The sequence below is a fragment of the Danio rerio genome, chromosome 7, assembly GCF_049306965.1.
Source record: "Danio rerio strain Tuebingen ecotype United States chromosome 7, GRCz12tu, whole genome shotgun sequence".
Lineage (NCBI taxonomy): Eukaryota > Metazoa > Chordata > Actinopteri > Cypriniformes > Danionidae > Danio > Danio rerio.
Genome location: NC_133182.1, coordinates 10,686,524 through 10,712,887, shown reverse-complemented (window position 1 = coordinate 10,712,887; position 26,364 = coordinate 10,686,524). Strand labels below are relative to the sequence as shown.

The 26,364-nt window shown below is 34.8% G+C and overlaps 1 protein-coding gene across 7 annotated transcripts in view; it reads right to left on the bottom strand.

Moving 5' to 3' along the window:
• arnt2 (aryl-hydrocarbon receptor nuclear translocator 2) overlaps positions 1 to 26,364 on the bottom strand; it is a 179,285-nt gene that overhangs the window by 91,843 nt on the left and 61,078 nt on the right. For all 7 annotated transcript variants that reach the window (XR_012382515.1, XR_012382516.1, XM_009302938.5 and 4 more), the window contains 3 exon segments: positions 19,229 to 19,331; positions 11,944 to 12,009; positions 5,509 to 5,594 (listed from right to left, as the gene is read on the bottom strand). Coding sequence is in view for 5 of the 7 variants with exons in the window: in XM_009302938.5 (XP_009301213.1) it covers positions 5,509 to 5,594; positions 11,944 to 12,009; positions 19,229 to 19,331 (255 nt within the window). In the remaining 2 variants the exon portion in view is untranslated.

Below are 26,364 nucleotides of genomic sequence, written 5' to 3'. Positions count from 1 at the left end.
GACCGCTGTACTCTGACAGAATCAGCGGAGCGGGGAGAGAGAGCGCTCCCCGCTCCGCTGATTCTATCCGTACACAGCGCGCTTGTCACTCAATGCGCGTTGTCGCGCGCGTTCTGATCAGCTGTGTTGTCGCGCGCGTACTCAAGAGCTGTGTTATCGCGCGCCTACTGAAGGGCGGGACCGAGGGTGTGTCGCGTCGCGGGGGCACTTTTGATCATTTTGGAAGGGCACTTTCTATGCAAGACTAAAAAGGGCATGTGCTCTGCACAGGTTGAGCCCTATGTGTGCACGTGCCTGCCCTGCATCTTATATATATTGATATTATAGGTAGATACAGACTGGTACAGACTGATGTGACTGGAGTGGGGTGGGGGTGTTTTATTTATACATATATATACGCCTTTTTTTTAGGTGAGGGAATGGAAGTTTTGAGTGAGTTCCCCCACTTTTTTCCCTAGGACTTCAATAAGTCAAAGTACAGGTCTAGACTTAATGATGATCATCTTCAAGCCATACTGAGGGTCTCAACTGCTTCCGCTCTAAAGCCAAATGTGGTTCAGATTTGTGAGAAGAAGCGCTGTCAAGTCTCTGGCAGCAAGAAGTAGGCAAAAGATGCCATGTTCAGAAGAACTGTTCATAATCTTCACTCAATGTTCTATTAATGTTCAGGACACTTCATGTTCAGAAGAAATAATTAAAACTGTTAATAATGACATTTGAGGACTTTTTTTGTGAAATCCCTTATGCGGCCCAGCCTCACCCAGACTTTGCCTCCTGCGGCCCCCAGGTAAATTGAGTTTGAGACCCCTGACCTAGAGGAAACTCTGCTGGGACTCGAACCAGTGGCCCTCTTGCTGTGAGGCGACAGTACTGCCACCGTGCTGAGCTACTGTGCAGCCTTTCACAGTGTAATTGTTATTATTCTACGTTCAGTTCTACAGTTAGTGTCTTTGTGGATGACTTTGTGGAAACTGATGTAAAATGATTCAGCAAATATTTGTTTTAAACAATAAAGTTACATTCAGCAATGCTAATAATTCAGTGAATCTTTTTTTGAAGTGTTAATTAATATGTATTTAAGAAAAAGTGTCCGTTTTAATTTTACATAAATAAAAGCTGTACATGTTCACAAAATGTAAAACACTATGAAAGGCTTGGAATCTAAACTCACCGGCCACTTTATTAGGTACACCTTACTAGTGCCTGGTTGGACCCCTTTTTGCCTTCAAAACCGCTTTAATCCTTCATGGCATAAATTGAACAAGTTACTGGAAATATTCCTCAGAGATTTTGCTCCATGTTGACATGATAGCATCACGCAGTTGCTACAGATCTGTCGGCTGCACATCCATGATGTGAGTCTCCTGTTCCACCACATTCCAAAGGTGCTCTATTGGATTGAGCTCTGGTGACTGTGGAGGCCATTTGAGTACAGTGAACTCATTGTCATGTTCAAGAAACCAGCCTGAGATGATTCACGCTTTATGACATGGAAGTAGCCATCAGAAGATGGGTACACTGTGGTAATAAAGGGATGGACATGGTCAGCAAAAATACTCAGGTAGGCTGTGGTGTTGACAAGATGCTCAATTAGTACTAAGGGGCCCAAAGAGTGCCAAGAAAATATCCCTCACACCATTACACCACCACCCCCAGCCAGAACTGTTGATACAAGGCAACTCTACCATCCAAATGCCGCAGCAAAAATCGAGACTAATCAGACCAGGCAACGTTTTTCCAATCTTCTATTGTCCAATTTTGGTGAGCCTGTGTGAATTGTAGCCTCAGTTTCCTGTTCTTAGCTGAAAAGAGTGGCACCTGGTGTGGTCTCCTGCTGCTGTAGCCCATCTTCCTCAAGGTTGGACATGTTGTGTGTTCAGAGATGCTCTTCAGCAGACCTCGGTTGTAACAAGCACTTATTTGAGTTACTGTTGCCTTTCTGTCAGCTGGAACCAGTCTGGCCATTCTCCTCTGACATCAACAAGGCATTTCCCCCCACAGAGCTACCGCTCACTGGATATTTCCTCTTTTTCGGACCATTCTCTGTAAACCCTAGAGATGGTTGTGCGTGAAAATCCCAGTAGATCAGCAGTTTCTGAAATACTCAGACCAGACCATCTGACACGCTCAAAGTCACGTAAATCCCCTTTCTTTCCCATTCTGATGCTCTGTTTGAACTGCAGCAGATCGTCTTGATAGGCATGTCTACATGTCTAAATGCATTGAGTTGCTGCAATGTGATTAGAAATTTGCATTAACAAGCAGTTGAACAGGTGTACCTATTAAAGTGACCAGTAAGTGTATTTTCTATACAATATGCATATTTTTTTGGCTTTATTGCTTTTATGTTAAGTTTTTTTATATACCAATTCAATAGAAGAATAGCAGAAATTAATGGGAAAAACATTTCAGGACACCGATATTTTATTTATAAGATCAATGCAAGTCAAACTGGTAACTCGTGAGTCATTTTGACTAATTAATTGAACGAATCGCTTCATTAAGGGTTCATATTGGCTGTGTGATGTGTTTGTTTTTATATGCAGTGCATCCATCAGAGACGATGAACAAACATAGAATGATATTATTATAGAGCAGAGACACGTAAGGGCAATTTATTGTCCCATTGTCATCATTTCACTGTCTGCTCCCACATTCACACGGCAAACATGTCACCTCGAGTAAAATACAACTCAATTCATCAACACTAGTTTGCAAAACTAATGAGTCTGTGCTGCAAATCAAACAGGCACGGCTGTTTATATCTATCACTGTTTAGTCTAAACAAATGACACGCTGAAAATCAAACAACAAGCCAGATGCACTGATGTTTACAATTAATTTACTGCCTTTAATTTGCACAAAAGTGACATTATACCAGCAGACAGGATTCATTGGTTTGCATATCACACTAATAAAAACACATACATAAAGTCTTGTATTTGTTTTCACTGATGAACATCCCATCTGCTCTTTCCACAGAGTTTGTTAACCGTTCATAACGTGTTATGAACACGATACGCGATGTCTCCGTTTAGATCACCGCATTCCAATAAGACGCGATAATAGCTGACGATCGAGCGCCGCTGGTTATTTTTAGCCTAGTTTTTGTGCCGTTATGCAACAAGCAGGATGTGGAGCATGTGCGATTGATTTCCATGACACACATATTTGTAGGAGACCTGGAGAACCTCCAGCTGAGATATGAGGCAAGAAAGTTCACATTTTGGGCTTTGAGTTCAGGGTTGCTCAATATCTGTCTTTCACCTGCTGTTGTGCTAATATGAATCTCGGGCTGGAGAGATCTGGATCTGGAGTCATGTGGGAGCCATCCAGAACTCCAGAACTCTCTGTCGATTCGATGAGAATTTAACACAGAGTTAAGAGAGTTCAAGAGGTTCAAACTTGTTCAACATGAGGTTTCAGTCATTTTGGTTTTTGGGTTATGCTAACCTAAATGAATCTGATATATTACTATTGCTGATTCAAAAAAATAATAATTCTACCCCGACACAAATGATTCAGTGAATAATTTTTAGATTTTTCTAAATTACATGCAGTGGTGGTAAATGATTCATTGAATCTTTTCCGGTAGCATCAAAACTACATGTAGAAATGTAAATGATTCTCTGAATCTTTTTTTTTTTTTTACGTAAAATCAAAACTACTTATAATGATGTAAATGATTCAAACATGTTTAACATGAAGCTTCGGGTCATTTTGGCTTTGGGTTATGCTAGCCTAAATCTGTAATATAATTTTGAATAAAACTACTTTATAGAGGTAACAAGAACAAAATTGCATGTGCTGATGCAAATGATTCAGTGAATAAGTTCACTGAATCTTTTTTCGCTAACATCAAAACTATATGCAGCAATGAAAAGATTTAGTGAATCATGTTTGGATATTTTAAAATCCTATGCAGAGTAAATGATTCACCAATTCTTTTTTCAGTAACAACAAATCTGCATGCAGTGATGTAAATGATTGACTAAATATTTAATTTCAATAACATTAAAACTACCTGCTGTGATGAAAAAGATTTAGTGAATCATGTTTGAATATTTCAAAATTACATGCAGTGATGCAAATGACTCACTGAATCTTATTTTCTGTAACATTAAAAAATATATGCAGTGATGTAAATGACTCACTGAATCCTTTTCGGTAACATTGAAACTATATGCAGCGATGAAAAGATTTAGTGAATCATGTTTGGATATTTCAAAATCCTATGCAGAGTAAATGATTCACCGATTCTTTTTTCAAACATCAAATCTGCATGCAGTGATGTAAAGGATTCACTGAATCTTTTATTCAGTAACATTAAAACTACCTGCAGTGATGGAAAAATATTTAGTGAATCATGTTTGAATATTTCAAAATCACATGCAGTAATGTAAATGATTCAAACATGTTTAACATGAAGCTTCGGGTCATTTTGGCTTTGGGTTATGCTAGCCTAAATCTGTAATCTAATTTTGAATAAAACTACTTTTTAAAGAAGAAACAAGAAAAAAATTGCATGTGCTGATGCAAATGACTCAGTGAATAAGTTCACTGAATCTTTTTCGCTAACATCAAAACTATATGCAGCAATGAAAAGATTTAGTGAATCATGTTTGGATATTTTAAAATCCTATGCAGAGTAAATGATTCACAGATTATTTTTTCAGTAACATCAAATCTCTATGCAGTGATGTAAATGATTCACTAAATCTTTTATTAAATAACACCAAAACTACCTGCTGTGATGAAAAAGATTTAGTGAATCATGTTTGAATATTTCAAAATTACATGCAGTGATGCAAATGACTCACTGAATCTTATTTTCTGTAACATTAAAAAATAAATGCAGTAATGTAAATGACTCACTGAATCCTTTTCGGTAACATTGAAACAATATGCAGCAATGAAAAGATTTAGTAAATCTTGTTCGGATATTTAAAAATCCTATGTAGTGTTGTAAATGATTCACTAATTATTTTTCTATCGTAACATCAAATCTACACGCAGTGATGTAAATGATTCACTGAATCTTTTATTCAGCAACATTAAAACTACCTGCAGTGATGGAAAAAGATTTAGTGAATCATGTTTGAATATTTCAAAATCACATGCAGTGATGCAAATGATTCATTGAATCTAATTTAGATAACATAATAATATTTTCAAAACATTTATTTATTTTATTTTATTTAACATCAAGAAAAATGTATAATGTGAATAAACCTTCACATTATTATTGCAATTTCATATTTTACTGAAAACATTAAATGACCTAAATATTACGTCTTAAAATAAGCCTACTATAATATATTTAGATTTTACTTAAGTGCATATAAGTATTTAAATTAGACCTGCTTGTAGAATAAATGATTTAATCTCGATATGTGTTGGTCTGCATGTGTGTGTGTCTGTTAGTGTGTCTCAGTGCTTCAGTGTCTTTGAACTGAAAGTCACGCCAGTGTGTTTTTGTGTTTGTTGTCAGTGTGTCTGTATTAGTACCCGCTGGCGGCCAGGCCTTGATGTAGCCGGTACAATGAACAACAGAGTACTGCGCTTCACCCTCCTTAGACGGACCGAGACCATTCCTGAAACCAGAAAAACACACAAAGAAAGGCCACTTTAAAGCCAACATTCGGCTCACATGAGGATTACAGTCTGATTTGAAAAGCCGGCACGGACAACAGCAAAAATGTTGCCTTCAGCATTTCACATCATCAAAACACAGAAGCAAAACAACAGCAGTGTGGAGGATTTTGTAGACATCAAGATACTGCAGCTTTGCTTTATTTAAAGATGCCATTGATTCTCAGATATATACAGCGGGGAAAATAGGTATGGAACAGGTCATGTTTTTACCTGGGAATCATATTTCTAAAATAGTTGTTGACATGGAATTGAACCAGATTTTGGTGAAAACACCAACAATACAAACATAAAAATAAAACAAAACAAATCTGAAAAACGTTTAAAGGGCCATGACACCCCCCACTTTCGGTTTAAGTCTACTTCGGAATTTTTTCAAAAGATGCATGATTAATGGGCGTGGAGCTCCGCGAGCATCGGGCAGGAGTGGGCGTGGCCAGCAGGGGAGAAGGGGAGCGAACAACTGTTGTTGTCAGTTAGCTCACAAAATGAGACACAAAGAGGAGACGCATGAGTTTATAGTTTACAAAGTTAAAATGCAAAGAAATGAACAGTGATTTAATGCCCTGCTACATTTGTTATTCGTAATTTCATATACAGAAAACCACAATTTATATCATTGTAAAGATAAGTGTGTTCATGTAAACACTATAAATGAGGACTTCTCCCTCAATCCTTGTATCCAGCAGACTCAGTGCAGCAGGTCTCCTGACCCGTCTATTTTAACCATTAGCCCTGCTGGTAATCTGGAGGATTTAGGCAAACACAGCAGCACAGTGATGTGTCTGAATGTGAACGAACTCCTGATAAAAGACAGCGTCCGCCATTCTCTAATTCTCGTGCTGCTCTCCCGACAAAAATGCTAGCAGCACACACACACAGCTTTGCTGTATGATCGGCCCTGACAAGACCGCAGGGGAAAACATGCAACAAACCCCGTGGATGATGGAAACAAACGCATATGAGCCTTCATGAACGGCTAAATACTGTGTGCCCGTGCCGTGGGTCCGTGACGTGTCTCACAGCTCGGGCTTGACACTGGCAGGTCTGGCAGGTCTCATGAATAATTAAGCAGCCGGCTCTTCTCATAGGATAAGAAAACTCTGCTATGAATAATAATGAGAAACCGACGCGTCATCATTGCACTTGCAGTTCTGCGCTACGTCGCCGATTTTGATCCCGCCCCAAAAATCATTTCAAACCCGGAAGCTGAAATTAGCTGACAAAAGCACTAAATTATCCAGTTTTCCCCACAATTAAAGCTGACAGGTGCTAACATTGTCTTAACTGATGCTCAACACACACACACACATCTTTTAATATAAAAAAAAAAAAGTTCTCCGGGGTGTCCTGAACCTTTAATACTTTATATAAAAGGCTTTTTTTGGTGACGGCAGCTTAAAGACGCCTCTCATATGGAGAAAGAAGACACATGCATTGCTCAGGTGTGAGTTTTTCAGACTTCAACACTGTAAAAATCTTGATGGTTCTGTGGGTCTCGTCTATCAAATCTGAGCTTTATTCTGTATTTTATATTGGATTCAGGTTAGTTGATTGACTAACCCATTCTACAGCTTGATTTTCTTTCTCTGAGAGCATTTTTAGAGTTTCCTACACTCTCAGAAATAAAGGTGCAAGGGCTGTCACTGGGGTAATACCTTTTCAAAAGGTACATATTAGATATGTACAAGTGTTTACTCGTTGTTTTTGGAACCAAGGTGTGCAAGGTGTGCAGTATGAAATGTAATGTTATTATTGTTTTTATATGTATGTAACTTATTTATCTATTTTTAGTACGGAGAGCTCTGCTGTGACATGTGAATTTCCCTCCGGGGATTAATAAAGTCAAACTAACTAACATATTTGAACCTGAAGAGTCCATGTTGGTACCTCAAAGGTGCATTTTAGGTGCATTTGGGTACTGATATGTACCTTTGAGGTACCACTAAGGACTCTTTAGGTACAAATATTTTGAAAAGGTACTACCCCAGTGACAGCTCTCGTACCTTTATTTCTGAGAGTGTAGGCTGTGTTTTGTATCATTGTCTTGCTGAAATGTCCACCCTGCTTTCATCTTCATCCTCCTGCTAATGTAGATGTTGGACTGCAGCAGCTAATATTGAATTACACTGAGGAAGGGCAGAAGAACTACTGAGAGATTTCAGCTGCTGTCTGGGCTTTCACTGCCTTTCTAAACCCCTCTTTTTTCATGTGCTCAATACTTTTTTCCTGTGTTATTTTAATTTTATTACGCATAAATTTCAAGTACACGGCACGTTTAGAAATATGTTTTCTGAGAAAAAGTGTTCAATACTTATTTCCCCCACTGTACATAGTATATTGTAAAGAAATATGTAAATAAATTAGCATATTTTTTTAATTATGATATGCAAAAAGGTACGTAAATTGGGATCATACAAATACAAATAAATTAGTATAATAAATTAGCATTAAATTAGCAAAGATTTTATTGATTATTTATGCTTTTAACTGACATTATGGGATCTTGATCTTTCGACCAGCAACTTTCAACCTTAAAAAGTTGTAAAAAGTGACTTTTATGAGCATGTTTAATAGTTTAAAGTGATAAATTGTCTAGGTGGGCGTATATTATGCTACAAAAATCTAATATAATAAACAAACAGTACACTTTCTGTTATTTTAAAGACCTATTAATTTCTGTTATTTCTTATACATTAAATTATTTCGAACTACTAAAATGTCAACAAAAGTCATTTTGCTAAACTGTAGAGTTGAATTATCAACATTAAAAGTCGACAGAGCAGAGATGAAGCTCCCAAAATGCAATTCACAACCATAAAAAAACCCAAAACACAAAATACTGAAACGGTTTTTACAGAGTGTGTAATTTTGGCAATTCCTAGAAATAAACATGTGCAACTTAAGACTGGTTTTGTGCTCCAGGCTCACAAATGAACACATTTAAGGAAACAGATGAGAAGCCAAAACACTTCCAGAAATATTCGCTAATAAAATAAAATGACACTTCTGAGCTTAAAATATAATAAAAGAGCTCTGGGAAAGCAAATTTTCACTTTATCTATCAACCGAGTCAGGAGAATAAAGTCAGATTTGAAGAACTGTGTGTGCTTTTCTCTTTCTCATAATGTTCTACTTCATTCGCCCTTCATCTGATCCCCTGTTAAATCAGCCAAGATCAGACTGAACTTTTCCATTTACTTAGTGTTAATCCATTCATTTCTATTTATTTCATTCAACTGGAGCATTAGCTACATTTCCATCTACCTACTTTTATGCGCATATTGGAGATGCGCATAAAAAAAACTGTTGATGGAAATGCCAAGATGTGCATAAATTTTGAAAATGAGCATAAAAAACATGCGCATAACTGAGTTTGAACTTATTATTCGATAAGAAAAGACGCGTATAAACTGCGATGGAAACACTTTTACTGAACAAATTCCAGCATGAGCATTAAAAAAACTCATGTGATTCTGTTGTAAGATATCATGTGATGATAAAAATGTGTGTGAATGGACAAACCAGCAGGCTGAGCACACTGTAAAACAACTGAAATGTTGTTTTGTTCATTGTAAAATGGCGTAACCATTTCAGTATTAGTTTTATTATATTATTAATGATCTCCAGAACTAAGAGCATCTGTGCTCTGACTCTCATGCCTTCAATCACCACCGCGCGTTCACTGCGTGTCAGGATTGCCCTCTGAGGCAAATGTAATTTAATAAATGAAAAAAAGGTCGACGCAGCTTTTCCCTGTTGATATTTGGCACAAGTTAATCAGGAAGTGACGATTTTGTAAGCTTCAACTCGTTGGATGGAAACGCTGCTTTATTCACACATCTTTTATCTGATAATCCAGTTTTGCGCATAAAGTTATTTTGCATTTTTGGATGGAAACATAGCTACTGGTGCAATGTAGCTTTATACATTTACTCTGAATTTGGATTTTGATTCTAGTTCATGAGTTTATCTAGCCGGTTTTGTAAAGCTGCTTTGAAACAATATTTGTTGTGGAAATCACTAAACAAAAAAACTTGAATTGAATAGCACAAGCACTAAGCCATGGGTTCAGTTTCCAGGGAAATCAATCCAACTCCTTCAACGTCATTCTGGATAAAAGCATGGACATTTAACTTTTTTTAAAATCTTCCAATAAAATTTTAATTAAGTTGATGGTTTATGCATTCATTTTGTTGCTACTCCTGATTCTGTGAATAAAGTTAAATATTAATTTATTGATGCAAATGATTCAGTAAATCTTTTTTCATCTTTAATCTTATATTGAGCGATGCAAAATGATTCATTAAATAATTGCTGAAAACATTAAAATTACATGCAGTGGTGCAAATCATCCAGTGAATCTTTTCTGAGAAAAATAAAACTACATGCAGTACGGCAAATTATTGAGTGAAACTTTTCTGAAAACACCAAAATGACATGAATGATGTGCAAATAACAAAGTTAATCTTTCTTGAAAACACCAAATTTAATTAAAGTGAAGCAAATGACTCATTGAACCTTTTTTGAGTGCATCAAAACTTATTTTTTTAAAGAATCATAATAACATGATATGATATGAATAATACAGTGAATCTTTTATGAAAACCCTAATAAAATGTGATGCCAATGGTTTAATAAATCCTTTCTCAGCACATTAAAATCACATGAACTGATAAAAAAGATTCAGTGAATCGTTTTTTTAAAGAATCAAAATAAGCAAATTAAAACATCAAAGTTAGATGAGGTGATGCAAATGACTCAGTGTACATTTTTGAGCGATTCAAAAATTACATCAAGTGATAAAAAAAATTGAGTGAATCTTTTTTGAAAGAATCAAAATAACATGCAGTGATGTGGATAATACAGTGAATCTTTTTAGAAAACACCAAAGAAAGATGGTGTGATGCATATGACTCATTAAAATCACGTGAAGCGATGAAAAAGATTCATTGAATCATTTTTTTAAAAGAATCAAAATAATATGTAGTGATGTGAATAATACAGTGAATCTTTTTTGAAAACACAAAAGAAAGACAATGTGAAGCAAATCTTTTTAAAAACTCCAAAGGTGGTGTGATGCAAATGACTCAGTGAATCATTTTTGAGCACATCAGAATCACACAAATTTATGAAAAAGATTCAGTCAATCTTTTTCAAAAGAATCTAAATAACATGTTGTCATGCGAATAATACAGTGAATCTTTTTTGAAAGAATCAAAATAATATGTAGTGAACTGTTCAGAACTGTAAGACAGGACATCATAATTTTTGCATTTAAGCTTCACACACACACACACACACACACCATTCATCAATCAGACATGTGCAAAGTGTTTGGGAAAGAGGTGAATCCTGCATTCCTGAGCTGTCAGGAGTCTGTGAAACATGAATGTTTGATACAGAAACAACACGCCTGCCGCTGAGAACAAACCAGCCCCAGCGGTCAAAGGTCAAACTACAGGAACACTGAGAAAGGATGCTTTCTCAGAATTTACTTCACAGATAACACATTCCTAAAAGTCAATGCTGAAAAATGTAATGCCACATTCAGCTTGACAACAATACAATGACTCTTTTTTATAAACCACAAAGTAAGATGGTGTGATGACTCAGTGAATCTTTTTTGAGCGCATCAAAATCACACAATGTGATCAAAAAGATTCAGTGAATTTAAAATGTAAAAATACATGCAGTGATGCAAATAATACAGTGAAGCATTTTTTTTTTAATGAGACGATGTGATGCAAATGACTCAGTGAATCTTTTTTGAGCACACGAAGTGATAAAAAAAATCTGTGAATTATTTTTGAAATAATCAAAATAATATGCAGTGATGTGAATAATACAGTGAATCTTTTTTAGAAACCACAAAGCAAGAAGGTGTGATTCAAATGACGTGTGGTTTTAATGTGCTCAAAACTGATTCACTAAGTGATAAAAAAGATTCAGTGAATCTTTTTTGAAAGAATTTAAGATACATGCAGTGATGTGAATAATACAGTGAATCTTTTTTTCTTTCTTTTTTAAGTACCAAAGGTTATACAGTAACGTGAGTGCTTTAGTGAACTTTTTTGATAGAATCAAAATAATATGACGATGTGATGCAAATGACTCTGTGAATCATTTTTGAGCACATCAAAATCACACAATGTAATGAAAAAGATTCAGTGAATCTTTTTTGAAAGAATCTAAATTACATGCAGTGATGCGTATAGTACAGTGAATCATTTTTTTTAATGCCAAAGTTCATACGTGACTTGAGTGATTCAGTGAATCTTTCAAACATACCTGTATCTCTTTCTCATGCTGGACAATCGATTCAATGAGATGTGATCCAAAGGTGCACTGCCACACCTGAAACAAAACACACATAAAACATTGTTAGTTTCTCATCTCTAAGAAATACAAATTAAAATAAACATACATTCATGTTACAAGCTAAAATATGGAAAAACCAAACTTAATTGTGACCGGCTCTGATGTTAATACATATAATAAAAAATTGTGTACGTATTCAGCAAGAAGGAGATTTAGATTAAACAATGAAAAACAGATGCATTTAACACATTTTTATTAAGAATTTCATTCATTCATTCACTTTCCTTCAGCTTAGTCCCTTTATTTTGTTAGGGGCCACCACAGCAGAATGGACCACCAACTATTCCAATATATATTTTACACAGCGGATGCCCTACCAGCCACAAACCAGTAGTGGGAAACACCCATACACACTCACATTCACACTCGTATATTATGGCCAATTTAGTTTGCCCAATTCACCCATACTGCATGTCTTTGGACTTTGGGGGAAACCGAAGCACCCGGAAGAAACCCACACCAACCCGGAGAGAACATGCAAACAGAAATGCTAACTGACCCTGCCGGGGCTCGAACCAGCAACCTTCTTGCTGTGAGGCGATTATGCTACCCATTGCGCCACTGTGTCCCCATTTAATTAAGAATTTAAATGATTAAAATATTCAGATAGAAGTGTAGAAGCTTCAACTTGATTGTAAATGTAAATGCACAAATGATAAGTTGCATTAAGAAGTGATTTTTAACAGTGATAAAAAAAATTAAAACATTAAATTAAATCTTAAATAGCAGAAAATTCATATCTAATAATTAGGCCCACACAGAATCAATGCGTGCGCAGAAATCCACAGATTTCTGCAGATTTTTAGCCCATAGTTAGTCTATGCATTTACTTGTGTAAATGTGTGTGTATATATATATATATATATATATATATATATATATATATATATATATATATATATATATATATATATATATATATATATATATTCAGTTTTTAAATTAATTTCACTAAAATTATTGTTATATAATAATGGTATTTATAAAATGTCCATATGATTTATTTAAAGTAATATTTTCTGTCTTTTAGTAGAGATATTATATGAGAGACTTGCTCTGTTTACCATATATTCTAATTGAATGTGCATAGTAAACAATAAATAAAAGTTAAAAATTTATTATTAATTATTTTATATATTACTTGTAATACTCCTAAAATAATTCAGCATAAATCCACAAATATTTTACAAAACTCTCTGCAGAAACAGAAAAAATATCCGCAGATTCTACTAATAACATATAATAGGTGGCATTACCCTAACCAAAAAGACTGACAATTCCAATTTGAACCTTAATTATGAGCACAAATTATAACTTGCATGTATAATTAAAATATAACAATCAATCAATTTTGATAGAGTGGCTTCAAAACAACTCCATGACTGTTCTTGAACGGCCCAGTCAGAGCCCTGATCTAAACCCAATTGAGCATTACTGGAGAGACCTAAAAAAGGCCGTCAACCAAACTGAGAGAGCTGAGGCCAATCAGGTCGGAAAACCAGTTTCAGCTAGTTGTTCCCAAATCAAGGTTAAAATCAAGAGGGGACAGGGCTTTTTCCATCACAGCCCCTCATTTGTGGATTGGCCTGCCTTTACATATTACGTCATGTTATTCCCTTGGTGCTTTAAAGTCTCATTTTAAAAAAAAAAAAAAAATCACCTTCTGTCTCTTGCTTTTTAATTGCCATTAATTATTTTGAATTTGTTTTACATATTTTGCTTTATATATATATATATATATATATATATATATATATATATATATATATATATATATATATATATATGGCATGAGTGCCTTAGCGTCCCACCAGTGCTGATATAAAGCCATATCACACTGCTAATTGTGTGACATTGCGCTTATACAACAGTTTGACGGCATAATCGTGTATATACATAAGAAAATCAAACACGAGTCTAAAACCCTTTTGTATTAGGAACTACTTTCTTCCGCCATTCATTCACATCTGCAGCTGACATCAGAACAGCAGAAGCCATTACTAATTCACCAACGTCACTTTAGAGCTAGTGTTTGAATGACTCTCTATAGCATAATGTCTAAAGTGATGACAAAACTGCTGATTTTGCTCACATTTTAAGATTATAGGGCTGAACGTTACATGAAATTCCATCTGTCTACAGAGATATCTTCCTACAGTGTATTACAGTCTACAGTATTTCTCTGTTGCTGTCGGTATTGTGACGGGTGCCAGAGGTCCCAGCATTAGACTTTAAGGATTGAAGTAATGGAGAGAGCAACTATTTTGCACTTCCAATTGACCTTTATGCGTTTCTCCTAAGTGCTGTCGACTACATACATGCCGGTCAATGACAATGAGTAGGCAAAAGGAAAAGAAAAAGACACTCAAACATCCGTCGCAAAATAAAATGTTACATTATTGAAATAAAAGAATGATACAGCGGTAGAGCGACCATCACACCTCTCCTCAGAGCTCGCCAGAACTGAACTGAGCTCCCATACATGCGTGCTTTTGTGTGATGTTACTGGCAAAATATTGCATGGCTATCAGCCAATCAGATTCAAGAACCAGACAGACTCTTGTATAAATACTTTGGTCAACATCTGCTGCTTTTAAATGTGCTTTATAAATAAAGCAAACAAACAAAACAACTGGAGAGGCAGTGGCGCAGTAGGTAGTGCTGTCGCCTCACCGCAAGAAGGTCGCTGGTTCGAACCTCAGCTCAGTTGCCGTTTCTGTGTGGAGTTTGCATGTTCTCCCTGCCTTCGCGTGGGTTTCCTCCGGGTGCTGCGGTTTCCCCCACAGTCCACAGACATGCGGTACAAGTGAATTGGGTAGGCTAAATTGTCTGTAGTGTATGAGTGTGTGTGTGAATGTTTCCCAGAGATGGGTTGCGGCTGAAAGGGCATCCGCTGCATAAAAACTTGCTGGAAAAGTTGGCGGTTCATTCCGCTGTGGTAACCCTGGATTAAAAATGGGACTAAGCTGACAAGTAAATGAATGAATGGTGATGTAAAAGTGTCAACAATTCTGTGTTTTTCGGTCAGTATGGGATGTTGTGTGTACAATAATGAGGAAAAAATGATTAAATGAGTTTAGCAAATGGCTGCAATATGACAGAGGGAAAATTTAAGGGGTTCTGAATACTTTCCATTAACACTGTAAATAGATGTATAAAGATATAAATGTATTTTAACCGTCTAGAATAAAGGAAATAAAACAATACCTTAAAATCCACCTTACAATAATCTATCAGCTGTTATTATCTGAAAGCCATAAAGCCATCTACACGAACGACCTGAGATCTGACACTGCTGACGAGTACAAATATTTCACATCTGTTCCAACTTGAGCTGTTTGCCTCCCAAAATCACTTCAGTTCGACCTGGCGAAAGTCTGGCGTCCCTCGGGTCTTTGTCAAATGTTGTTCATGAATGCAAGGCATGCAGAAAAACAGCATGTACGTTTCAGGAACCGAGCAGAATTAAATTACACTTCCTTCAGAGTTGAGTCATGAAGTTTAACCGCATTAAAGCACTGCATAAGAATGAAACTGATGTTTTTTTTAAAGAGGTTCTGTTTATCTCGAGTGTTTTTACACACACTTGACAGATGTGCTGATCCTCTCACATGCCATTTCCATTTGAAAAAGGGCCATAAATAGACATTTCATATTCATATTTCTCATATTTAGGACCTATGTGGGCTAATCTTGCACTATGTCAGAATTAATAATGTCTGGATTTTGACAGTTTATAATTTAAACAAACACAGACTTCTTAAAACTAATGCATGCTTTCATCTGAAATACTGAAAGTGTGTTTTGTTGCATGTTTCAGATGACAAATTCAATAGAGGACGCTGTCTACATTTTTGTGAATCTGAGATGCTTTATTTAAGGTACGTATTGTTGCAGGTTTCAGATGACAAACCCACTAGAGGGCGCAAGATACATTTTTGTAAATATGAAATACTTAAGGTATGTTTTGACGCACACTACAGATGACAAATCCACAAGAGGGCGCTGTCTACATTTTTGTGAATCTGAGATACTTTATTTAAGGTACGTATTGTTGCACGTTTCAGATGACAACTCTACTAGAGGGCGCTGTCTATATTTTTGTAAATCTGAAATACTTATGGTGTGTTTTGTTGCATGTTTCAGTTGACAACTCTACTAGAGGGCGCTGTCTACATTTTTGTGAATCTGAAATACTTATCGTATGTTTTGTTGCACGTTTCAGATAAAAAAAATTGCTAGAGGGCGCTGTCTACATTTTTGGCAATCTGAAATTTAAGGTATGTTTTGTTGTACGTTTCAGATGATAAATTTACTAGAGGGCGATGTCTACATTTTTGTAAATATGAATACTAATGATATGTTTTGCTGCATATTTCATATGACAAATCCACGAGAGAGACTGTCTACATTTTTGCGAATCTGATATACTTCAATTAGGATACCATTTGTTGTACTTTTAGAAACCAATGCATATTTTCATCTGTTGTTAAAAATAAACCGCTTCACAACAACACCATGAATGAAAATGTCTTGGAAAAAATAGAAAAAATATTTAAGGCATATGCAAATTAATCTTGCATTACGTTGGAATTAATTATGTCAGGATTTATTGTCATGGTTTATAACTTAAACAAGCACATACCATGAAATGTAAACATCTTTGAAAAAAAAACATGTTAAACTTGATGTCTTATATTTAAGACAAGTGGATTAATCTTGCATTATTTCGTGGTATCTCGTCATGGCTTAGAACTTAAACAAGCACAGACTTTGCATGTTTTCATCTGTTGTTAAATATAGACGCCTTCAAAACAACAACATGAATGAAAACTTCTTTTAAAAAAAAAATCAATACTGCGGGAGGACAGGAATGTTCAGCAACAACAACAATAACAGTCTCGGTTTCTGTTTGCCTCATTGCTGAAAAATGTCATTATTAATGCATTTTGCTGTTTTGAATCTCCCGTGCAGGCTTTAAAATGGAACAGGGGAATTATGTTGTTGTGGTCAGGGTGACAGACGAAGAAACAACACTTGGAGGAACAGGGAAATACTTTGTAAGTTATCATCATGAAATGTTGACGGTGTTGAAAGAAACATTGAGTAAACCTTTACCCTTGCTTATTCTCATTATCAGCGAAACACAATCATTGTAGTCCTTAGCTTTTTTTATTTTTATTTTTTATGTTTGCTAAACTGAAAAAAGTTTTAAAAAGTGCTGCTTGCTCAAACCACTTATTTAAAAGGAGCTAAAACAACAAAAATCTTGAGTTTTTTGGGAAACTTAATAATAAAAATGTAGTTGATATATTACTAGAATTAAGTCATAATATTATAAGAACAAATCAAAAATATTATAAAAATAAAGTAAAAATATTACAAGAATAAAGTCGAAATGTAATGAGAATAAATCCGAATTGTTACGGGAATAAAGCCGAAATGTTATGAGAAAAAAGCTTAAATGTTACAAGAATGAAGTCAAAATGTTATTAGAATAAATTGAAAATGCTATGAGAATAAATTCAAAATGTTAAGAGAATAAAGTCGAAATGTTAAGAGAATAAAGTCGAAATGTTAAGAGAATAAAGTCGAAATGTTACAAGAACAAAGTCGAAATGTTACGAGAACAAAGTCGAAATGTTATGAGAATATACATGAAATGTTGCGAGAATAGAGTCGAAATGTTACAAGAACAAAGTTGAAATGGTATGACAACAAAGTTGAAATGTTATGAGAATAAAACCGAAATGTTATGAGAACAAAGTCGAAATGTTCTGAGAATAAAGCCGAAATGTTGCGAGAATAAAACTGAAATGTTACAAGAATAAAGTTAAAGTGTTGCGAAAATAAAACTGAAATGTTACGAGAATAAAACGAATGTAACAAGTATAGTAAAAATGTTACAAGAATAAAGTTGAAATGTTCTGAGAATAAAGCCGAAATGTTGCGAGAATAAAGTCGAAATGTTATAAGAACAAAGTTGAAATGTTGTAAGAATAAAATTGAAATGTTACGAGAATAAAGCTGAAATGTTGCGAGAAAAAAAATGAAATGTTGCGAGAATAAAAATCTAAATGTTACGAGAATAAAGTCGAAATGTTATGAGAATAAAGTCGAAATGTTTCAAGAACAAAGTTAAAATGTTGCGAGAATAAAGCTGAAATGTTACGTGAAAAACTGAAATGCTACAAGAAAAAAGTCAAAATGTAACAAGAATAAAAGCAAAATTTTACGAGAACAAAGTCGAAATGTTACGGGAACAAAGTCAAAATGGTGCGAGAATAAAGTTGAAATGTTGGGACAATAAAGCTGACATGTTGCGAGAATAAAGCTAAAATGTTGCTAGAATAAAGTCGAAATGTTGCGAGAATAAAGTCGAAATGTTGCGAGAATAAAGTTGAAATGTTACGAGAATAAAGTCGAAATGTTGCGAGAATAAAGCTGAAATGTTGCGAGAATAAAGCTGAAATGTTGCGAGAATAAAGCTGAAATGTTGCGAGAATAAAGCTGACATGTTGCGAGAATAAAGCTAAAATGTTGCTAGAATAAAGTCGAAATGTTGCGAGAATAAAGTCGAAATGTTGCGAGAATAAAGTTGAAATGTTACGAGAATAAAGTCGAAATGTTGCGAGAATAAAGCTGAAATGTTGCGAGAATAAAGCTGAAATGTTGCGAGAATAAAGCTGAAATGTTGCGAGAATAAAGCTGAAATGTTGCGAGAATAAAGCTGAAATGTTGCGAGAATAAAGCTGAAATGTTGCGAGAATAAAGCTGAAATGTTGCGAGAATAAAGCTGAAATGTTGCGAGAATAAAGCTGAAATGTTGCGAGAATAAAGCTCAAATGTTGCGAGAATAAAGTAAAAAGGTTACGAGAATATATTCTTTAATAAAAGTGAAATGCTTTGGCATTTGGAGTGGTGGTGCTTTTATTGACATCAACCTGATGATTTCCATAGCAACTGCATATTAATACCGCCTCCTACTGTTCATTTGCCGTGAGGGAAAGATGCGTACAAAAAAAGCCCCGCCTCTACTCAATATTCAGTTTTAAGTACATCAACGTACTAAAATAAAAGTCTCGACAATGCCGAGTTCATGCAGACTTTTAAAAAAAATTAAATAAAAAAAAAAAAAACAAAGCTTATGCTGGACTGCAATATCTTTAAGTTTATAAAGATGATGAAGATGTACCTCATTCTGCAGATGAAGGAGCGCCTGGAGCCCATACACATCCTCATAGAGGACTGTTGACCTTCCTTCTTCACTGTCCCCGTCTTCAGGTCCAGAATACGACCTGAAAATACAAAAAATTAAAAACAGATTAACTCAGATGAATGTACATTTCATGATCAAGAACTAAGCAAAATACAGATAAACAATAAACATTTCAGTCTCTGTGAGAGTTGGTAATGCAACAGCAGTGTTGGGTAAGTTACTTCAAATAAGTAATAGATTACAACTTACTGATTACTACTGGAAAAAATGTAATCACATTACATTACTAATAACTTAAAGCAAAAAGTAATCAGATAACTAATTACTTTACTTTAAAGTTACTTTTAAAACATATAAAACCTATAAAAAATACTAAATAAGCTGCAGCTCTTTCAGTAATTTCACAATGACTGAAAAACATTACAATAAGTTGATCACAGCAGCTTGACATATTCAAAAGACTTGGAGATAGTTCACCCAAAACCTAAAATTCTCTTATCATTCACTTCTTCCAAACATGTCAAAAGAAAACTAGACACCGGTAACCATTGACATCCATAGAATGCAAAAGCACTGCAGTGTTTGGGTGTTTGTGTTTGTCTGAGGTAATTAGTCCACCAAAATATGTATATTCCATACAAAGTTTGAAGCTAATTGGTCAGTCCTTGTCACATGACTCGCAGTTTTCAACTGAGTGTGCCTGGAAAATGCGAGCGTGCGCAATATGCGCATACAAGCCACGCTTCTCCATTGGAAAAATGCACTTGAGTGTGCAAAAGACGTGAGATGTGAAAGGCCCCAAAATCAGCTACACTTCTCACATTCAGAAAGTACCTTCACTCCCAATCCTGCACAGAAATTAAATTTAGCCTGTTTAGGCCGAGTTGGGCCGCTGTGTTTTCGGGCGCAGGTGTCCTCCTTGGTGACGAGTATTGTCATGATGCTTTCTGTTCAATTGCTTAAACAAGCTGTTGGTTTAGTTAAAAGCAGTCAAAAGCTCTTTAGAGACTGGAATGGGCATTTCACAGCAATATTTTTGTGCTCAATGAAATCAAAGTAATGTCAGAATCTCTCTTGAAGCAGCCACTCTTGTCATCAGCCATTTCAGCTCGCGTTCTTCAGCAATTTAAAAGTAAATGCTCATTAACTGACGTTGCAGCAGAAAAACATTATTTAAAACTCCATATCTGTAATGTAAATAACACAATTGCATTGACTTTAGTAACCGAGATCAAATTAAACAAATTTAAAATGTAATTCGTTAAATTTCAGCGTTCCCCAAAAAATGTAATTAGAATACAGTAAGACGTTACACTCCACTCTGGTAATGAATGTGTGAATTTTTTTCTCCAGTTACAAATAAAAAATGATTAAAAATGGTTTTAAGTAAATTAATTAAAAAATAAACCAATCAAAGACAAGATGTGCCATTTTTCAGTCAGAATTCAGAATTATTAGCCCTGAAATAATTTTTCCCCAATTTCCGTTTAACGGAGAGCAGATTTTTTTCAACACATTTCAAAACATAATAGTTTTAATAACTCATTTCTGATAACTGATTTATTTTATCTTTACCATGATGACAGTAAATAATATTTGACTAGATATTTTTCAAGACATTTCTAAACAGCTTAAAGTGACATTTAAAGGCTTGTTGAACAAATCACTGGCACTACCCTTCCTACACTTCAAGAACTGTTCTCGTCCAGAGTGAGTAAAAGAGCTTGCAAAATCACTCTGGACGCCTCGCACCCAGCACACTACCTGTTCGAACTGTTACCGTCTGCACGGCGCTTCAGAGCACCAACCACAAAAACAGCCAGACACAGGAAGAGTTTCTTTCCTCAGGCCATCTACCCCATGAACAGTTAAATATCCCCCAACTGTGCAATAAACATGTGCAATACTTTCTCATACACACTTGTTCACAGCACCTTATATCAATATGCAATCCAATACTTTCTCCTTTCGCATTTGTACACAGCACCGTAAAAGCTGTATATTTATAACAAATCTGTCCATACAACTCAACATTCAGATCTTTTTTGACTAACTGCATCTCTGTTTAACGTTTATCGTCTATTTTTCATATCTATTTTGCGTTGTCACTAGTCACTTTATGGACACTGGAAGCTTCTGTAGCCAAAACAAATTCCTTGTGTGTGTGTGTGTGTATGTGTGTGTGTGTGTGTGTGTGTGTGTGTGTGTGAAGCACACTTGGCTAAAAAAAACTGATACTGACTCTAACTAGGTTAATTAGGCTAACTAGGCAGGATAGGGTAATTAGGCAAGTTACTGTATAACGATGGTTTGTTCTGTAGACTATCAACAGAAAGTTTAGCATAAAGAGGCTAAAAATTGACCTTAAATGTTTTAAAAAAAAATAAAAAAACTGCTTTATACAAGCTAAAATAAAATAATTTCAAACAAAGTTTCAAACAAATACTTTTTAAAACAAAGACTTTCTCTAGAATAAAAATTATTATTAGACCTACTGTGAAAAATTTCTTGCTTTGTTAAACATCATTTAGGAAATATTTTAAAAATGTAAAAAATAAAAGGGGTTAACAATTCTGACTTTAACTGTACATAAATATAAATAACTACAATGCGTTACCTTGGAATTATGAGATTTAATCTACAATCTGAAAGATTTTGAGATATTGAGTTTCAAAGTTTTTGCATTCTATAGCAAACAGTATAATTACAACTTATAAAAACATCCCACAATGTAAATAAGTTGTCATTTAATAAGAATGTCAATAACTCAATTTTGACCAAAAAAAAATGATGAAAAAAAAGGTGACGAATGCCAAAAAATATTTGAAATATTGTACCATCTTCATTCAATCTATGAAAATAAGAAACACTTAATCTGACCTCTATTTTCTAAAGTACACATTAGAATAAAAGAATAAGTGATCATACCACATTGTATTACATTTAATATAATAAAAAAATTTTTATGGATAAATAAAACAATAATGCATTTATTCATTTAGATGGATGGATGGATTGATCTTCAACTGAAAACAACAATGGTTACACTTTACAATAAGGTTCATTAGTTAATGTTAATTAATGCATTTACTAAGATGAACAAACAATGAACGACATTAACTACTGTATTTGTTTATGTTAACGTTAGTTAATGAAAATACAGTAGTTCATTGTTAGTTCATGTTAACTCATGGTGCATTAACTAATGTTAACAAGCATGGACTTGAATGTTTATAATGCATTAGTAAATGTTAATATATGATTAATAAATGTTGTACATGTGTTGTTCATGATTAGTTCATGTTAGTAAATGCATTAAATAATGAACCTTATTGTAAAGTGTTACCAAAACAACTTTTATTTTGAACTACATAGTGATATTTAGATGCATTATAATTTGCTGGAATGTATGACCATATCAGGAATCAAAAAAGATTTACCCATCTCCACACACCCATTATTGATCACAATAACGTGAACGTTCATATAAGATTCACAAAAGCTCTATTTTAATAATATTATCTCTTTATCTGCCAAAGCGAACTATTTAGTCTTATTACAAACAGCAGAGTGTATTTACTAGCGTTCGGCACTACTCGAACACATCCCTATTTAAAATCATTACCATGACAGCCTCGCGTTACAAAACACATTTCATAGATGCCACAGTAATGCTTTGCAGAAGTGCCTTGCAGAGCCGTTCGGTCCTAACACAGCCCATAACACCACCACAACAAAAAGATCCCACAAACACACGCAGATGCACTATAAAAATGCTCATGATAAAACGTTACGACTATCTAGTTCACAGTTCTGACACAGCAGAGGAGACTCGGGAAATAAGCAAATCACACAAAAACTCTGAATCTGTTTTTCTCATCCAGCACAGTAAAAATGATCGAGAACGCAATGCAAACTTTAAAAGTTATGCTGGAATGCAATCATTTAAATTAATAAGCAAAAAATGTAGATTTAAATTATTAAAGTAATAAGATAATGCAGCAACCAATTACTAAAGTAAAGTTATTAGGAACATGTTAATAAAATATTATACTAATATTTAAACTAGATGGTTTGCATGACTTTAATATGCTTTAATATTCATTATATATATATATGACTGAGATCAAATTACACAAATTTAAAATGTAATTCCTTAAATTTCAGCGTTCCCCAACAAATGTAATTAGAATACAGTAAAACGTTACACTCAACTCTGGTAATGAATGTGTGACTTTTTTTCTCCAGTTACAAATAAAAAATAATAAAAAATGGTTTCAAGTAATGTAATTCAAACATAAACCATTCTAAGACAAGTTGTGCCATTTTTCAGTGTGCAAATCAACAAAAATAAACTTATATACAGTTGAAGTCGGAATTATTAGCCCCGAAATAGTTTTTCCCCAATTTCTGTTTAACGGAGAGCAGATTTTTTTCAACACATTTCAAAACATAATAGTTTTAATAACTTATTTTTTATAACTGATTTATTTTATCTTTGCCATGATGACAGTAAATAATATTTGACTAGATATTTTTTAAGACATTTCTATACAGCTTAAAGTGGCATTTAATGGCTTGATGAACAAATCACTGGCACTATGCTTCCTACACTTCAAGAACTGTACTCGTCCAGAGTGAGTAAAAGACTTTCTCCAGAATAAAAATTATTATTAGACATACTGTGAAAATTCCCTTGCTCTGTTAAACATTATTTACGAAATATGAAGAAAAAAAAAAATCAAAGAGGGGTTAATAATTCTGACTTTAACTGTACACACACACACACACACACACACACACACACACACACACACACACACACATACACACACACACACACACACACACACACACACACACACACACACACACACACACACACACACACACACACACACACACACACACACACATATATATATATATATATATATATATATATATATATATAAAGCATATTCGATGAAAGTTAAATACACACACACACACACACACAAACACACAAACACACACACACACACACACACACACACAGTTGAAGTGAGAATTATTAGCCCCCCTTTTAATTATTTTTTTTCTTTTTTAATTATTTCCCAAATGATCTGTAACAGAACCAGGCAATAGTCACAGTATGTCTGATAATATTGTTTCTTCTGGAAAAACTTATTCTTTGGCTAGAATAAAATCTGTTTTTAATTTTTTTAAACACCATTTGAAGGTAAATATTATTAGCCCTCTTAAGCAATATTTGTCTACAGAACAAGCCACCGTTATACAATATTGCCTAATTAATTACCCTAACCTGCTTAAGTCTCTTTAACTTATTTTTTTAATTTTGAACATTATAAACTGTAGATCAGGGGTCACCAATCCTGGTCCTAGAGGGCCGGTGTCCCTGCAGGGTTTAGCTCCATCTTGCCTCAACACACCTGCCTGGATGTTTTAAGCGTACCTAGTAAGACCTTGATTAGCTTGTTCAGGTGTGTTTGATTAGGGTTGGAGCTAAAATCTGCAGGACACCGGCCCTCCAGGAACAAGTTTGGTGACCCCTGCTGTAGATGATGGATAAAGAAGCTCAGAGTGTCTTCTTTCCAAAGATTCATAAACTTTGACTGTAGACCAAATCATTCAGCAACTGTAAATGTTTTAGCGTGGGAAGATACTTTTTACAGTAAACTCATTTTGCATGCTATCTTCATCAAATTTAAAACATGAACTCATGAAATGGTTGACTTTCAAGTCATATTTTTGTAGGATATTACATTAATGTTTTCCTGTGTTTCTATATGGAAAACAAATATTAAACAATACATTTTTTTTCTCATGACATAATGTATAACTTTTTATATTTTTAACATGTAACTTTACTTTTTACCACAGTTAAGCTCAAAGTGTCTTTCCGATAATACATAATTTGTGTTTCTAGGTAACTGGAGTCAGGAACTGTTACTATTTAAATTTAGATAGGTGTAAATCTCTAAAATTGAGTGCTGGCTATGGCTAACAGGTTAATTAACCTAGTTAAGCCTTTAAATGTCACTTTAAGCTGAATAGTATCTTGAAAAATATCTAGTCAAATGTTATGTAATGTCATCATTCATTCATTCATTTTCTTGTCGGCTTACCCCCCTTATTAATCCGGGGTCGCAACAGCGAAATGAACCGCCAACTAATCCAGCACGTTTTTATGCAGTGGATGCCCGTCCAGCCACAACCCATCCCTGGGAAATATCCACACACACATTCACACACTCATACACTACGGACAAATTAGCCTACCCAATTCACCTGCACCACATGTCTTTGGACTGTGGGGGAAACTGGAGAACCCGGAGGAAACCCATGCAAACTCCACACAGAAACACCAACTGAGCCGAAGCTCGAACCATAGCAGCGACCTTCTTGCTGGGAGGTGACAGCGCTACCTACTGTGCCACTGTGTCGCCCCGTAAAGTCATCATGACAATGATAAAAGAAATCAGTAATTTAAAAAATTAGTAATTAGAAATCAGTTATGAACGCTATTGGGCTCCATTTTAACGATCTAGGCACAAAGTCTAAAGCATTAAGGGCATGTCCAAATCCACTTTTGCTGTTTTAAGGATGAAAAAATACAGTCTGCATCCTGGTGCATGGTCTAACAGGGTTGTGCTTATTCTCTTCTTGAGATATGGGTGTGTTTTGAGCATAATGTGCATTAAAACAATCAGAGTCTCATCTCCCATTCCCTTTAAGTGTCAGTCGAGTCAGGTCATGGCGCATTTGCTATTTACATAGCAGACTTTGTAAGTAGAAAAAGTTCACTAGCGAGAAATTTAAACTTGTTTTTATGACATATATTAAATATATTTGCTATTTAAACAATGTGGCACAAAACATGAAAATTACTAGCAACAAATCCCACCATACACATCTTGTGGCTTACTGCGCCGGATGTATGATACGGCCAGTTATGTTCAAAAATATGTTGAAAAAAAAATCTTCTCTGCTTTAAACAGAAATTAAGGAAGTAAAATTAAAAATATATATTTAACAGGCGTGCTAATAATTCTGACATCAACTAAACAAGTATAAACAAACTATCCAAATAAAAATATCTTGATGCCCTT